Consider the following 14,924-nt stretch of genomic DNA (forward strand, 5'->3'; position numbering starts at 1 on the left):
TATTTTAGTGCTACATTATATTTTCAGAAAACGCAGAAGTTAACAAAAAGTTATTATTAATGTTACTGTGTGTTAACTTCTCTTGTACTTAATTATTTAATTAAATTATTCATATGATATTTTTTAAAAAAAGGATAAACTAAATATTTATTAGATATTTAAAAAAATGTACTCGTAACTTAACATAAACATCGCAACTTGCGTTTCATAGTATTATTATTTTTTCTGTTTTAAAATATGTAGCTGTTCCCGTTCTACTTTATACATTATATCTCTATAATAACAATAAATACAAAGCTATCCTGTTTTTGTCAGCTACAAATAAAATGTGGAAAAATGCCAAAATTCATTTAATTTTAATTAATTAAATTTTTGAAAAATCGTTTCTAGGTGCATATTACCAGTTTCCGAAGTATATCTAACCCCGGCGGGGGGGGGCCTCATAATGAGAATGAGCTGCTTCCGGTATGGTGGTTGGATCTCGCCACCCTGGAGGCTACACAAAAAGGTGGGGGATATGGCTCCTCCCATCGATGATGGAACGTACTTCCTTCGGGAAGGGTTGTATCGGTCCGGTGATGGCCCTTAGGACTCAACCACAGTTCCCGCCAGTGTTGCTGTTGCGGCGGTCCGGTCAATCAGTTTTCTTTATCTGTGTGCCTTCTGGCAGGTCGGAGAGTCAGTGATATGATATGACTTCCGAATATCTGTACCAAATTTGTAGCTCTAGGTTTAGGTTAAGCTTAGGTCTTGTCCTTAGAGCACACATACATACCCACATTCTTTCACCTTTGTCAGTAGCCGACTTCTGTTAATAAACGACTTTAAGCTTCCCCTAGAGACATTTATTGATGGAAAATTTATAGTTCTTTTAGCAGACTAGACAATTGACAAGATCACCATGCTGCAAGGAGGCAGCAAGCTAGTCGATTAAAATACTTTCATTTTCCGAGTTGCCAATTAAATGTTTGTAAAGAAATACAACTTTTTTTTGGAGGATAAATTATTAAAATAATATTAATATTTTATCAAGTGTAATAAGTTATTGTCCTATAAATTTTAATACTCTTACTTATTTATTTATTTATTAGAATATTCATATAACCAACCCTTGTCTTCAATAATTTTATGTCCAAAGAGGATATCGGACAGCCTGGAATCATGATAGGTAAATAAAGGCACATACATTTTCATAAGGTTAATAAAAAAAAATGCTATAATAAACCGTTAAAATGTTAAAAATGGGCTGAAATGTGAAATTTAACTGACTCTCTTGTTAAAAGAAGATCCTCACAATGCAGATTACTAAGGATTTCAAAATATCTTGATTCTCTTCTGCATTTTATGATTAGGGGAGACAGAGATAACACACACATAAAGAAGTTTAAAATTCTTCTTAAAGAAGTACTAAGAATTGGTTAAATGATAAGCAGATCCTCATTAGACTTAAACGGGCTTAAAGCAGGTCTTTCCGCAATTTTATGTTCGGCGGGCGTCACCAAGAGAAGTATTTTTGCCCAGTGGAGTAAAAATGAATTATGGACGAAAGGGATCGCACCCGGACACAAAGGATCCCGGATGACGTATTTACTTCGATGCGAGTAACAGGCGCCGGCAGGCACTCTATTTATGAGGATGGCGGCAATGTTTTCCAAACAAAGGGAGGGCGATGATGAAATGGATGCGCCTCCACTCAGCAGCACCCACCATTTCCTTCTGTTGAGATTTCGAAAGGCAAGGCAATCTTTGTAACATCAATGGAAATTTCTTTTCTCTGGTAATTTGGTAATTGATTTTTTTTTTCTAAGCGCTGAGAATACTTATGAACTGCGAAGAAAAAAACCCGAGAAGGTTAAAATCTTTAAGATACATGATGAGGTATAATATAGTTAATGAGTTGGTTTGCTTTAAATATCTAACTTTTTACTTTTTATATAAAGTTTATTAAGAGGTAATCGTCAAAAAACTCGTATTCGAGGTTTTGACGATCCTTGAGTTTGTCGATTAACGGTAGTTCAAAAGTGTTTTGTGTTATATGGATGAAATTTGGTATGTGAACTTTACACAAAATTGAAAGCTTTATCAAATTTTGAGCGAAACCGATCCATAAAAAGTTCGTCCTGTCTGTGTAAATGTAAATGATGTAAATGCAAATGAACATGATAACAATATCTCGAAAAGAGGTTGATCAACAATATTTGTTATACAGTATTAACAATGTATCAAATTTTGAACCAAATACGTGAAAAAGTTGACGGTATGTCATTGCATTTGCATGTATATAAAGGAGACAACACAAAAAAGGCAAGGACCGAGTTAAATGAAATTTGGTATATATTTTCCTTACTAAAATTGTAGTTATGTGTCAAATTTTGTTTTTAATAGAAAAAAGATATCCAGAATGATATTAGATTATTTTCTCTATATTATGGTGTACAAAATGCTTATGTGTGGAATGTCAAAAATAAAAATCTGGTCTCTCATGGATTCACGAACCTGTTCTAGGTCCACAATTTTTATTGGGAGAAGAGGATAAAACACATTTAAAGAGGAATGTGCGAAGTAATTTCTTGGATAACAATCCTGTTGATCAAGATATCTTGACGATTTTTAGTGGATGGCAAAGTTTTGTGACACTGGAAACCCTTTTTTGTTTAATTCCCCTAGTCTTTTTAAATTACATATGTAAAGAACGGTTTTCGAAACTGAAGTGCTAATTGATAAGCAACGAAATTCAAAATAAGCAACGAATTGATAAGAAAGGGAAATTTTGTTTGATATAACTTTCGAAACAGGGGAAAAAAAATTGGCATCAAAATTTGAATGCGATATTCAGAAACTATATGATGTATCTTTAAAGTTATTATTTCGATGATTTCTGAAAAATCAATCATGCTTTTTTATGAAACAGCTTACTAAATTTAATGAACTCAAAATAAAAATAAAGCTTTGTCAGAAAAAAAATAGGTTTTAACTGCCCACATCTAAATTTCGATACCTGTCTGAAATATATTTAAAAACTAAGTTACTATTAAAGTTACTAAGTTACTATTACTAAGTTAATATATTAAAAACTATTAAGTGGCATGACAGTCTATGTGGTCCAAGACCTATAGTGCCCATATCAGCTTTCTTGACCGTGGGCTCTGGGATACAAGGCATACGTCCCGGTTAGGTGACCAGCACAACGCGGAACCCCCAGTGTTCAGTTCCCAAGCATGCCTGGTCCTCAGTTTATCGACCCACTGAAGGGATGAAAGGCTCAGTCGACCTTGCTCAGCCGAGGATCGAACCTCGGACATGTGCTTTGGGAGCACGAAGCTACGTCACCGAGCTTCCTGAAATACATTTACAGTAGAAAATTTATTCAGATAGTATAAATAAAGAACACTAGAAATATACTATAATAGAATAAAAATAATTAAAATAATAGACAGATACTATAATAATGGAAAATATACTATAATATGTGTCGAAAGCCAAATACATATGTGCCAAATTTAAAAGAAAGTTTTATGAGCTGTTTATAGTAAAGCAGGCTTGCTTTTCAGATGTCATCAAAATAATAACGTAAAGACACATCACATAGTTTCTAAATACCGCATTCAAAATACATTTACAAAAGCAGAATATATAACAGTATTCAAGGATTCTACTCCCGCTGGATTGGCGTGGTGTGGAGAGGGGGGTGCCAGCTCAAGTGTCGTCCTCGTTATCTGACAGCGGTTCAAAATCACGAGGTCCGTCCCAAAATAGCCCTAGTGTAGCTTTAAAACGGGGCGTTAATATAACTAAACTCAAGGGTTCTACTAATTGTTTTATAATGTGTTAGTATTAAGCAGTCTTCACTCTCATCGTCTTCCTATAGTTCAATTTAATTGACTTCGTCGCATCATCAACCATTTATCTACTCAATGGGAAATTCTTTGTAATAAAGAGGAATTAAAAACGATGATTTTTCGATGCTATTTATAAATTTATCAGGTTGCCATCTGTGAAAGAAAAATGAAAACCATTTTAAAATTTGCAAATTTCAATATAAAATTCTAGATAGTAAATTTTTGAAATTCCTCTTATTTCACATTAAACTTATATAAATTTGGATTAAGATAATGCCAAATATATATGTTTCGAATTTAAAATAAATCCATTATAAAGAAATCATTTATAAAGAACAAATTTGGACTCGTAAACTTATATTTTTATTTAGAGAGCAGATTATATTTTTATAACATGTTAATATTATAAATTTTTCCGATATAAAAAGAATTAGATATAACAGCAATAGTTCATTCTTTTCTATAACAACATGTTAAAACAGCTTATGCATATTAATTAAAAAATACAGGGAGATTTTCTTTAAAAAAAATAGACTTTAACATTATTTTTCTTTTGTGTATCTATTAAAATCTTGGTATGATTTTATAACTGTGGCCACGGACATTTTCTGTCGTACGGTTTGATATATTCTTGCCTCGAAAATACTCCTTTTATGTATTTAAACTGTTGTAATCATAGAAAACTTTTCATGAGTTGCAGGAGAAAATTTCGAGAAGTTACCCATTACCATGCACATGGTGACTGACCTTCTTTCCCTCACTTCTCAGTCCTCGAATCTCTTCAAACCTCTCCCTTTTTACGAGCAATTCGAGGGCGATAAAAAGGAAAGGAATTTCCGCAGAAAAATGCATATTTGCAGAGCAGTCACAAATAGCATGTGACAGAGCACTTTGGCAAATCGCCCGCGAAACTCTTGCCTGTCCGTCCGAGTAATTAATATTTTAGGTGATCCTTTCCGTTCCTTTTTTTTTACTTCTTTCACTTCTTTTTCTCTCGTCACGCGCTATCTTTCTCTCTGCGCCGTTTAATTTCCGTCCATCACCACCGACCAAAAAGAAAAAAAAGGGAGAAAAATTTTTAGAGGGTTGTGTATTGGGGAGAAAAAAGAAAGTTCGGAAATTGTGGTAGGTGTGGCATATCTGATTTAATGAGCCAGGCCGAAAGATTAAAAAGCGAGCGAACGGCTTTTGTTAGGGAGTTTTCTGTCGATGATAAGTATGCGAAGAACGCTATCTTTCGGATATTTTGAAAAAGAAATCTGTGGTGAAGAAAGAGTAATGATTTTAATATTTTGAGAAGATTTGAAAGATCATAGACTTGCCGTTTCATTTAACTTACGAGGAAATACCTCAGGGCCGATAAAGTTCTTTTTTTCTTCTCATTTACTTCAGTTGTTGGAAACTGCGCAACAGTTTAGAATTTAATCTCAAAAAGTGTAGTTAAAAAGTTTGGTTACGGACCTCGTAATTTTGAACCGCTATTAAATGACGATGACGACACCTGAGCTGGCCCAACCTCTCCCAACTTCCACACTACGCCAGTGAGAGGATGTTTGGCACCGACGGATATAACGTGCACTAGACACGTTTACACGACGGTTTTCCGGTGGAATCAGGTCTCGAACTTGAAACCCTCCGGTTCCGAAGCCGAGATTTTAATCAGGCAACCACGGCCCAATCGATTCTTCGGTTTTACTGTCAAAGAAAAAGGCTGATATAAGATTAGAGTAAAAATAATTGTGATTTTTCTACCAGTAAATTTTAACTATAGTTCGGAGAAATCAGTTATTTAATTCTGTTCGTGTTCATTCCATTCGTGCTTAGGCTGTTTAGAATTATGGAAGTAGCATTTTAATTGTTATGTATTAGTAGTTATATTCAAGCATTTTCTTGGTTGTTAACCTGTTAAAAATTGAGATTATAAAGAAAATTTGATTACTATTTGTGTAATGAGCTTAAACTTTACTTAAGCAAGAGAAATTGATCCTAACCTTAAGAGTAAGTTTAGACAGAGAAAATATTTAAAATAAAAAGAGCAACACAATGGCTGTGTCAATAAATTTTATGATGGTGTTGAAAGCCTTAAGGATGAATAATCAATTAAAAGTAGCAAGGGGTGATATCCGGCGAATGAGCAGGCCATGCTGTTGGAAAATGAGACTGATGCCCGCACATCTGTGAAATGCTGTCTTAGCAATTGCTTTACACAACAATCTTAGTGAGGAGGTGCGCCATCCTGCAAGGAACTGATGTCTTGAAGACATCCACGGTGTGGAGGTTTTGAGACTACAGAATCCCTCAGTATGTCATGGTACCGTTGTTCTATGACGGTACGTATTTATATAAATTATCTCTTTTAAAAAATGCGGTTTACAGATAAAGATAAGTAAGATTTCACCATATTGTCAGGATGTAAGGTTGATCCTAACAGCGCAGGTTTTCCGCTGCCCAAATTCGACAGCACATATTACATTTTGTTGGGATAAAAGTGCAAAATCTTCGTAAGATTTTCGTTCAGTGACATACAGCGTATCCAATACACGGGAAACAACTAGCACACTACCCGGTAGAGACTGACTACTAGCATCAACAATTGTCGTAGCGATATTTCCAATGCTAGAAGACGGGATTTGAATTCGTCCTCAATCTGGAAGAAAACCAAATTACCCAATAGTTTTAAATTTTTGTATCATTTTACATAGGACATATAGAGACATTGGATCTCTTCGTATCCGCTTTCTATGATGGAATTTTTTAATAGCAGCAGCAGCAGCAGCAGAGTTCTGATGATTTTGGTAGAACAGCCTTAGAACTAGTTTCTTTTTCTTGTAATGCGGACATGATGTGCTGAGAACTAACTAATGCTCATGCAGAATCTTTTCTTACCGTTTTCATTTTATCTAAAAGATGATGTCAATAATCATGCATCATAACGGAAATGATGTTTCACATTTTCAGTGTATACAAACCAAGACCATTTGTGTTAACGCCATTTATTGTTGAAAATTGGTACTAACATTTTTCATTTAATAAATACCAAATGCTTCATTTGAATTGTATGTTGTTAAAATTTTATCTCATTTCGACCAATAGGAAACATTCTAGAGCCCTCTGAAGTGGGATTTTTTTTTTTTTTTTTTTTTTTTTTGCGAACCCTGTATTTTTCAATGTCTATAAACTTTTTTAAATGATTTTGTCGACATAATAACACCCAGCGAGTTAAAAGTTTTTAATCAAATTCATCAGCATTTTTTTTACTGTAGTGTAAAAAGTTTTTAATCACATTTATCAGCATTTTTTTACTCTAGTGCCTTGAATTTCTTATTCAAAGGACAAGAGAAAAACTTGTCAAAATGCTGTTTTTAATTCGAATTTATTTTGAGTGATTCGATATCTAATAGTTCGTATTCATTTCTGATGTTTGTTATTTGGGAAAAAAATTCAATGATTGAAAATCCAGTTTCTATCATATTTTAAAACTTTTTTTTCTTTCAACCTAAATTTTTCAAATCAGAAAATCTATTTTTTTAAATAAAATATTAGAGAATGAGTCGCGTAAATACACGTTCGTAAAAACTTTATTACTTTTCTACACTGAATTTATTTAAGTAAAATGTATCGAAAAATGTATCATTATAATAGTGGTAGATGAATTAGAATGCTTTCTATGATTTGAACAAATTCATTTTAAATCTTTAATCATCGTACAATTTTCAAAATAATTATTCTACTGAATAAATTTGATTTCTACCAAGTAAAATCAATGCAAAATCTCATTTCAGAATTTTTTGTTGGAGCATAAGGCTGTTTGTATGTTGAATTAAAAATGCTTTTAAATTCAGTAAAAGAAATATTTAATCTTATGGATATTTTAAAATTAGCATTTAAATTAAAAAATGATCCATCTTCAATGTTCAAAATTTCGAGTCATTCTAATATTACTATCTTCTTCAGAATTCTGTGAAAGATAATTTAGAATACTAAAGTTGGTTTCAAATCATATTCAAATGGGCATAAATGATGAATCTTTGAATTAATTAATGCTGTTCTTTTCTTTAAAAACCGTATTGATAAAATCGATATTTGTGATGTTGTAAAAAAATGGATTCAATTAAAATTCCTGAAAGTAAATATATGGACTAAAATTTATTTTAAAGAAACTCAGTAAAATGTATTATTATACGTAAAAACCAGTGGGATTGGTCTTCCAAAAACTTTCTCGCATATTCTCTAAAAAAGGTTTATACCAAAGAACATCTTGCATTCCACAGGCATACAATAGTTACGAAATATTAATCATTGGCGGAAATTCAGCCTTTTTGTTGATTATTTTATTGATTTTAATCCGTTATTTGGCAATTAATCATAGTTTGCGGTTACTAACATCCTAAAATCGAATTTCTAATTTAGATGCATTTTTCCCAACTGAATGAAAGTTACAAAAGTGCTATACCAAATTTAACTCATTGCATTTTTGAGTTATTGCGTTTATATGTTTCTAGAAGTATAGACCGACAGACGGTAAACATCTCATTGGGTTTGGTTCAAAATTTGATGGATGTTTACACTATAGATGTTGAATCTGTGCACCGAACATTATCTATTTAGCCATCTTCGTTATGTAATTTTCTTGTTAAATTACAATAGTCGGACAGACAGACTTCCTTTGAACGTCTATTACTCAAAATGTGATAGAAATCTACAAATTTGGTGCAAAGACCCCATACCAAATTTCATCTTTCCAGCTAAAATCGTTTTTCAATTATCATTGTCACAAACAAACAGGCGGATATTTTTCAAAAATGTATTTTTCGAACAAAAGGAGGTCTGAAACATGGAGATTAATCAAAATCTTGAGTTCGACTTTTTGGATGATTATTATACTTTCTTTATACTATCTATACGAGGAAGTAATAAGTTGGATCTTGATAAAATTTTTATATATAATTATCATTCGTAATTTTTTAATTTCATTTTTGTGTTTTAGAATTTATTAAATACTTTTACATTTTTTTGTCTCATTACTTTCTCAATATTTCCTAACCTCTTCGATCGTATGGTGTAACACTAGACTTTGTAGGAAATGCAATTTTTCAATTTCCAGTTGAAAAGAAAATCATTTATAAATTATATACAAGATAGAAAGCGATCATGATTGTAAATTGGACACCATGAAAATATTAATATTTTAAATTGACCAAGTCATGGTAAGAACCGGCATTTTTTCTCTCTCCTACCTTTCCCCTCTATTAACTATTTAAATAAGTAGGTTAATAGAGGAACCTATTTAATAAATAAAAACTTATTTAATAAATAAAAAAGCCTATGCCCCTGAATCTATTTAATAAATAAGATGAAAATGCTTTTCCCATGCTCCTGGGAAAAAAACACAGTCTGCATGGGTATTTTTTCGTAACTGATTACCAATGTTTGCCCAATCTTTCTCCATTTTTAATTTGTTTCCCAACATAAAAAAAAGTTCTAACCAATAAAAAGAAATTCTAAACAGATGAAATCTTGATTTAAATGAAAATTATCGTTTTCAATTCATGAAATTTTACCTGGCTTATTTTGTCTACCTTTTAAATGATAATGATGCACTTTACTTTTCAAGAAGGATAAATTTAGAAAGAATGAGTGTCTGCAAACGCTTTGCGACAGTTTGTTTATTTGATAAATTAACGTCACGTTTTAAATCTATCTACAAGGGAACTATTTCAGTACGGATCTCACGTCATTTTGAATCAAATTTATAATAGGTCTGAAAAAACCATTTCTTGTGAAAGAAAGTTGTGCTATAAATGTTTTTTAAAATTCTAAAAAGTATTGGTAACATGTTATTTGAGTTTTCTATTAATGAAATTTTATTTTCTTTACGGTTCCCTATTTCTGAAATTTAATAAAAATGTCCGTTGTTACTGGTGAAGATTTTACAAAATCTTTTAATTTGCTCTGGCTAGAATAATTAGTTAAGATGATAATAAACAGTATCAGTATAAAATAAAATTCAGTTAATTTTCTCTTTATCCATATACTATGATTTTTTTTTTGTAAATAACAAAAAGGATATTTCTAGTGAATTTGATTAGGATTTTTTCCTTGCCCTTAAATAGTAGAATGAAGTGATATTCTGCCTTGAGTTTCCTAATGCTTGATATTGAGCTTATTTATTAGATTTTCGTCCGTCTTTACTGATTGGTGTCTTAATTGGATTGGCAAGCGGCCATTTTTCCATCACAAAAACTTTTGCTAAGTATTGAATGCCAAGTAAAAAAGAGAATTAAGTCAATAAAGTTAATGGAAATTGCAGCGATAATTATAAATCAGTGTTTCTTACTATCTATAAGCGTGTTGTAAAAAGAAACTATCAAACCTCTTAATTTGTAGTATTGTAATTAATTAGTAAAAGAATCTTTTGAAATTTTTTATAAAGATTACTTAAAAAAAATTAGAGACTCCAATTCTCCCTTCTTTTGAAGTCTTTCATTTTCATTCGAAATTGAATAATTGCTAATTGTTCTAGAACACAATTTAGCAAATTAATTTTTTTTTGTCTTTTAGGTTAAGTAAATCGATCCATTTTGATTAATTGACTTAATGGTTGTTTCCAAAGATTAATGATTTAATAATGTCTAAAAAAGAACTGTGAACATTACCCTTGTTACCTTCGATCTTATTTTGTACCTACACAATATAGCAGTTGTGTTTAGCTTCGTAATATTAATGAAAAGGGTCTAACAATTTTTTGGGTCGCTTTCGGCTTTAATGCGAAGGTCAAATATTAAATATTGTTTATTTTGCTTGTCATGTCTTGAGTTATTTTGTTCCCATATGCACTAATAGGTAGATCATCGGACAGTAGTTTGAAAGATCTGGTTTAATATTTGGCACAGATAAGCAATTTCAATACTAAAACTAAATGACATATTCCATCCATTTAGAATGAAGAATTTAGAAGAAAACTCAGAAAAGAAATGTTTCAAAATAAGTTAAAACATTATTTACGTACCAAAAAAAATCACACATTCATGGGAGTTCAAATGTCTACTTGAACATGAAGTTTCCACTTATTCCTATAGCTAAAGACATTTGTTCTAGATTGGTGGAAAAAGTCCAGTCGCGTCACTCGGAAACCGTTGTTGAAAGAGGAAATGTGAGAAATTGCAAAATACAATATAATCATCGGTATATAAATATTTAAGGAGCTCATCGATTGTTTTCTGCTATCATAAACAAAATTTATTGAAGAATAACAGAGGTATAATTTTCAGTAGAATCCAAAGGTGTTTTCCCTCTAGTTCATGCATCTCTAGTAAATGAAAGTCAATAGATTTAGGGTCAGTGGATATGGAGGTCCATTTCTCGCATGTATCTTATTCTTACCATAGTTAAATTAGACAGCTATTCAGTCAATTAAATCATGTATTAAATTTCTCATAATAATTGTCTAGTATTTTGAGAATCCACATCGCACGACCCGGTAATGAATTGCATTGCTTGGTTATATTTTTTCCTGAGTTAAATATGACAAACTTGAGGGTAGAGAACCTAGGGAGTTTGCAAGCAGCATTAGAAAGTAGAGAGATTCTCAACCTGATGAAGTTGAGAAAGAAATTCGCTTACGATAGCTTCTGTGTATTCGATTCGATTGATGCGACCAGTATGCAAGAGAATATCATAGTAAATTCTAACTTTATTCACTTAACGAAATTCAGTTTTGTTTCAGAATATTAATCTTTAACGCCGTGCTAACATTTAATCTGATTATTAAGCTATTTTTCTGACGCTATGGATGAGTTGCAAGCCCTGTTTTTACGACATGTATTACGGTTCATCTAGCTGTATTATCATTTCTTTTTTGATACACCTTGTAATATATAAATTATATTCCTTTGATAATTTTATATAATGTAGGCGCAGGTGAAAAATAATCACATGCTGTTGTTTCTTTTTATGAATAATGATTCTTTTATTTAAATGTTTGTCTTTCATTTTCAGATGCTGCGGTACCTTCTCGCGTGACCAGCCCGTGCCCCCAGATGGCGTTGCGGAGGAGGAGGAGCTGTCTCAGATCCCTTCCGACGACTCCTCGATGCACCCCCTCAACGAGTCCTTCGCCACCCCACCTCCCGTAGGGCCTCGACTCTGCGAGCCCTGGCCGCAAACCCGACACCTCCTGCTGCAGGGGGCGCAGATCTGTTTGGCGGCTGCCTTTGTTATGCCCACCGTCGGCCGACCATTGGCTCAGTTCGCATCCCGAATCCTGCTCAGTGCTGGATTCCTGTCTGCCGGAGCTTGGGCCGCCCTCCACTCATGCACGGGTCCCGACGTGCTCGCCTGGAACGCCACATTGCTAGTGGCCAACTGCGCCCAGGCAGCTTACATTGTCTACAGAAGGCTGCCACCAAGAATTGCACCGGAATTGCAGGAGCTCTACCTCAAAGTGTTTGCGCCCCTTAAGGTTGGCAAGGACCAGTTTAGGCAGTTAGTGAGGCACGCCCACACAGAACCCTTAGAACCTGGGGAACATTACGCTGTCGAGGGAATCACATTAACAGATCAAAGACTAGCCGTTCTACTTACTGGAAAGTAAGAGCTTCTCTTTTTTAGATGTGGCTGTTCTTCAAAGTAACTGAAAATTTAAAACAAATTGTATCTTTCTCTTTAAGAAGCAGTTTGATTTTTCATAAAATATATTGTGATCATTCAGTGTATCGGAAATAACTGCTATGTATTCGAAAAAAAAGTTATTACTCTCAAGAATGCTGCTTTCACCACGCACTTCCCTTTTCATAATGCCAGATTATAGGATTTTTCACAGATAAATTAGTTTCGTCGTTGAAGATATTGGAACTCTGATACAATTTGAACCAATAGAATAACATCTTATTACTAAAGATATATTGTCACAAAGATGTAAAGAACCACGCCCTTAGTTTAAACAAACCATTAGTTTATTAGAACAAAGCAACTCGCAACGGTACGAGACTGAGAACTTGCCCATCACTCATGAGACTCAGCTTTTATACACGTATAAAATGTTCGAGAACAATCCAATATTTAATCAGATCTTAGATAAACAATAGATAACAATTTAAATAAAAAAATTCCAATCCTTGGATGAAACACGGTTGGCTGCGATTCGAACCACGGACCATCCAATCTTAAACTAGATGCTCTGCCGAATGAGCCACAACGATGCTAGTTATTGTGGCTTATACGGCAATATTGAGCCAATTTTTGTCACTTAGCTTCCAAAACAAATAACAAATACACCTTTAACTGTTTCAAATCCTGAAAATTAGACTGAAATAGGCCTTATAAGCTTAAAGTACTATGAACTTTAATGATAACTATGGTTAAATAGATGCAACACCGGAAAATGCCATGAAAAATAATTGAAGAGTAATTTATATTTGAGTAAAATAAGATTTTGTCTCTTTCCTAAGATGCAGTTAACATATGAGTTTAATAAGACTAACTTTTAATCCTCCCTTTCTATCTGAAAACTAATTAGATACTTTGCTGGTAGCCTTTACTGTTAAATTCCTTAAATGACAATACAATTACTTCGATGCAACCAGTATTAATACTTGTATATGTACATATCTGTACATTGTAGTATACATAGCAGTGTAGCATACATATTAAGGCTAAAGTATGCATGAACCCAATGCCGGTGTAGCGATACTATAAAAGATTAACCGTTGAATTCCAACCACAGATTATAATATCAAAAAATGCTAATACATAAAAAAATACAGTACTTAAAAAAATATTGCCAGAATTACAATTTGGCACTTTTATACAGAAAAATTGATTGAAAGCATTAAACTCACTTTATCCAAGTTCAGGAAGTCCCATCTTGCTGAAGCAGAAGTGGCGTTGAATCAATAGCAATAGTGTCTTGATCATTGAAGAAATAACATATTCAGTCAAATTCTCAGTATATAGTATTGCAATATGAGAAGTACCATACAGTAATTTTCAATTAAAGAGTTATAAATATCATAAAGGTTCTTTACCACAACTAAGTAGATTGCGAATAGTGGAGGGTTTATTGGTGATATAAACTATGAAATTGCGGACATTGCAACTGCTTTTGTGATATGCTCTATCATTCTAAAATATGAGTGAAACTGAAGTAAAAGAAAAGTAGTGGCATACAATACTTAATCACTTGTCGATGTGGAGTCAGTATTTACTCCATACTAAAAGATTTGTTATTATGGGCATGCTTTACTCTTGACAAATCAACATAATTTCATATTGATAAAAAGACAAATCAGTGAGTTCCACCATTTCGAAAAGTGTTTAGCAGCGTTCACACGAGGCCATCTATTGCGCGCAATGAAAGGCCACGACTATTTCAAGAACATCACGTGATACCAACGGGACAATGGAAAATAGTTGTCTCATCGGGACAACTATTTGCCATTGCCCTATTGCGGTCACATGATCTTCCTGAAGTAGGCGTTACCTTCTATTGTGCGCAATAGTTGGCCTCGTGTGAAATTTGCTTATGTGTTAATGTTTCATTAATGCAGATTCATTCGCTGTTCTTTTGGGATGCTGTCGTGTAAGTAGCACGCTTTGTGCATGATGTTTTGGCAATTTTCTCAACGGACACTTTATTTACTGGTAGCAATCATCAGATGGACGATCAGTTGTGATACAGAAGTACTGACATATTTTACTGAGGCATCTCTAAAAATTGAACATCATTTCGGCCCAGCTTATTTTCTTTCTCTCTGAGAAAGATCATTCCCAAAATATTTGTTCTGAGTAATTACTCTCTTTTTTCTTATTCAATTGTGTTCCATGAAGTAATCCATTTAGCTACTAATCTACTTAGTACAGTTTCTGAAGCACTGTATCGGCTAAAACTAGTCGCGCATACAGAGCTTAATGTTTATTGATTTTATGATATTTGTCTGGTCAAACCTATTTTGTTACCTTAACAGAGTATTCTTTCCTTTTAAGCTTCAGTATAAGAATTCAGTTTAAGAATTCCAGTCAGCTTATCATCTAGCGTTTTCAAAAATCCTCTTTTCATTTTGTTGCAAGGCAGAAACTTCAATAGTT

At 33.1% G+C, this 14,924-nt stretch overlaps 1 protein-coding gene across 2 annotated transcripts in view; it reads left to right on the forward strand.

The window, feature by feature from the left end:
- The window catches only part of LOC129966789 (blood vessel epicardial substance-like), an 86,463-nt gene that overhangs the window by 58,888 nt on the left and 12,651 nt on the right, over positions 1 to 14,924 (forward strand). For both annotated transcript variants that reach the window (XM_056081352.1, XM_056081353.1), the window contains one exon: positions 11,838 to 12,428. In XM_056081352.1, coding sequence (XP_055937327.1) covers positions 11,838 to 12,428 — 591 coding nt within the window. The remainder of the gene's footprint in view (positions 1 to 11,837; positions 12,429 to 14,924) is intronic.

The sequence above is a fragment of the Argiope bruennichi genome, chromosome 4 (assembly GCF_947563725.1).
Source record: "Argiope bruennichi chromosome 4, qqArgBrue1.1, whole genome shotgun sequence".
NCBI classification, from domain to species: Eukaryota; Metazoa; Arthropoda; class Arachnida; order Araneae; family Araneidae; genus Argiope; species Argiope bruennichi.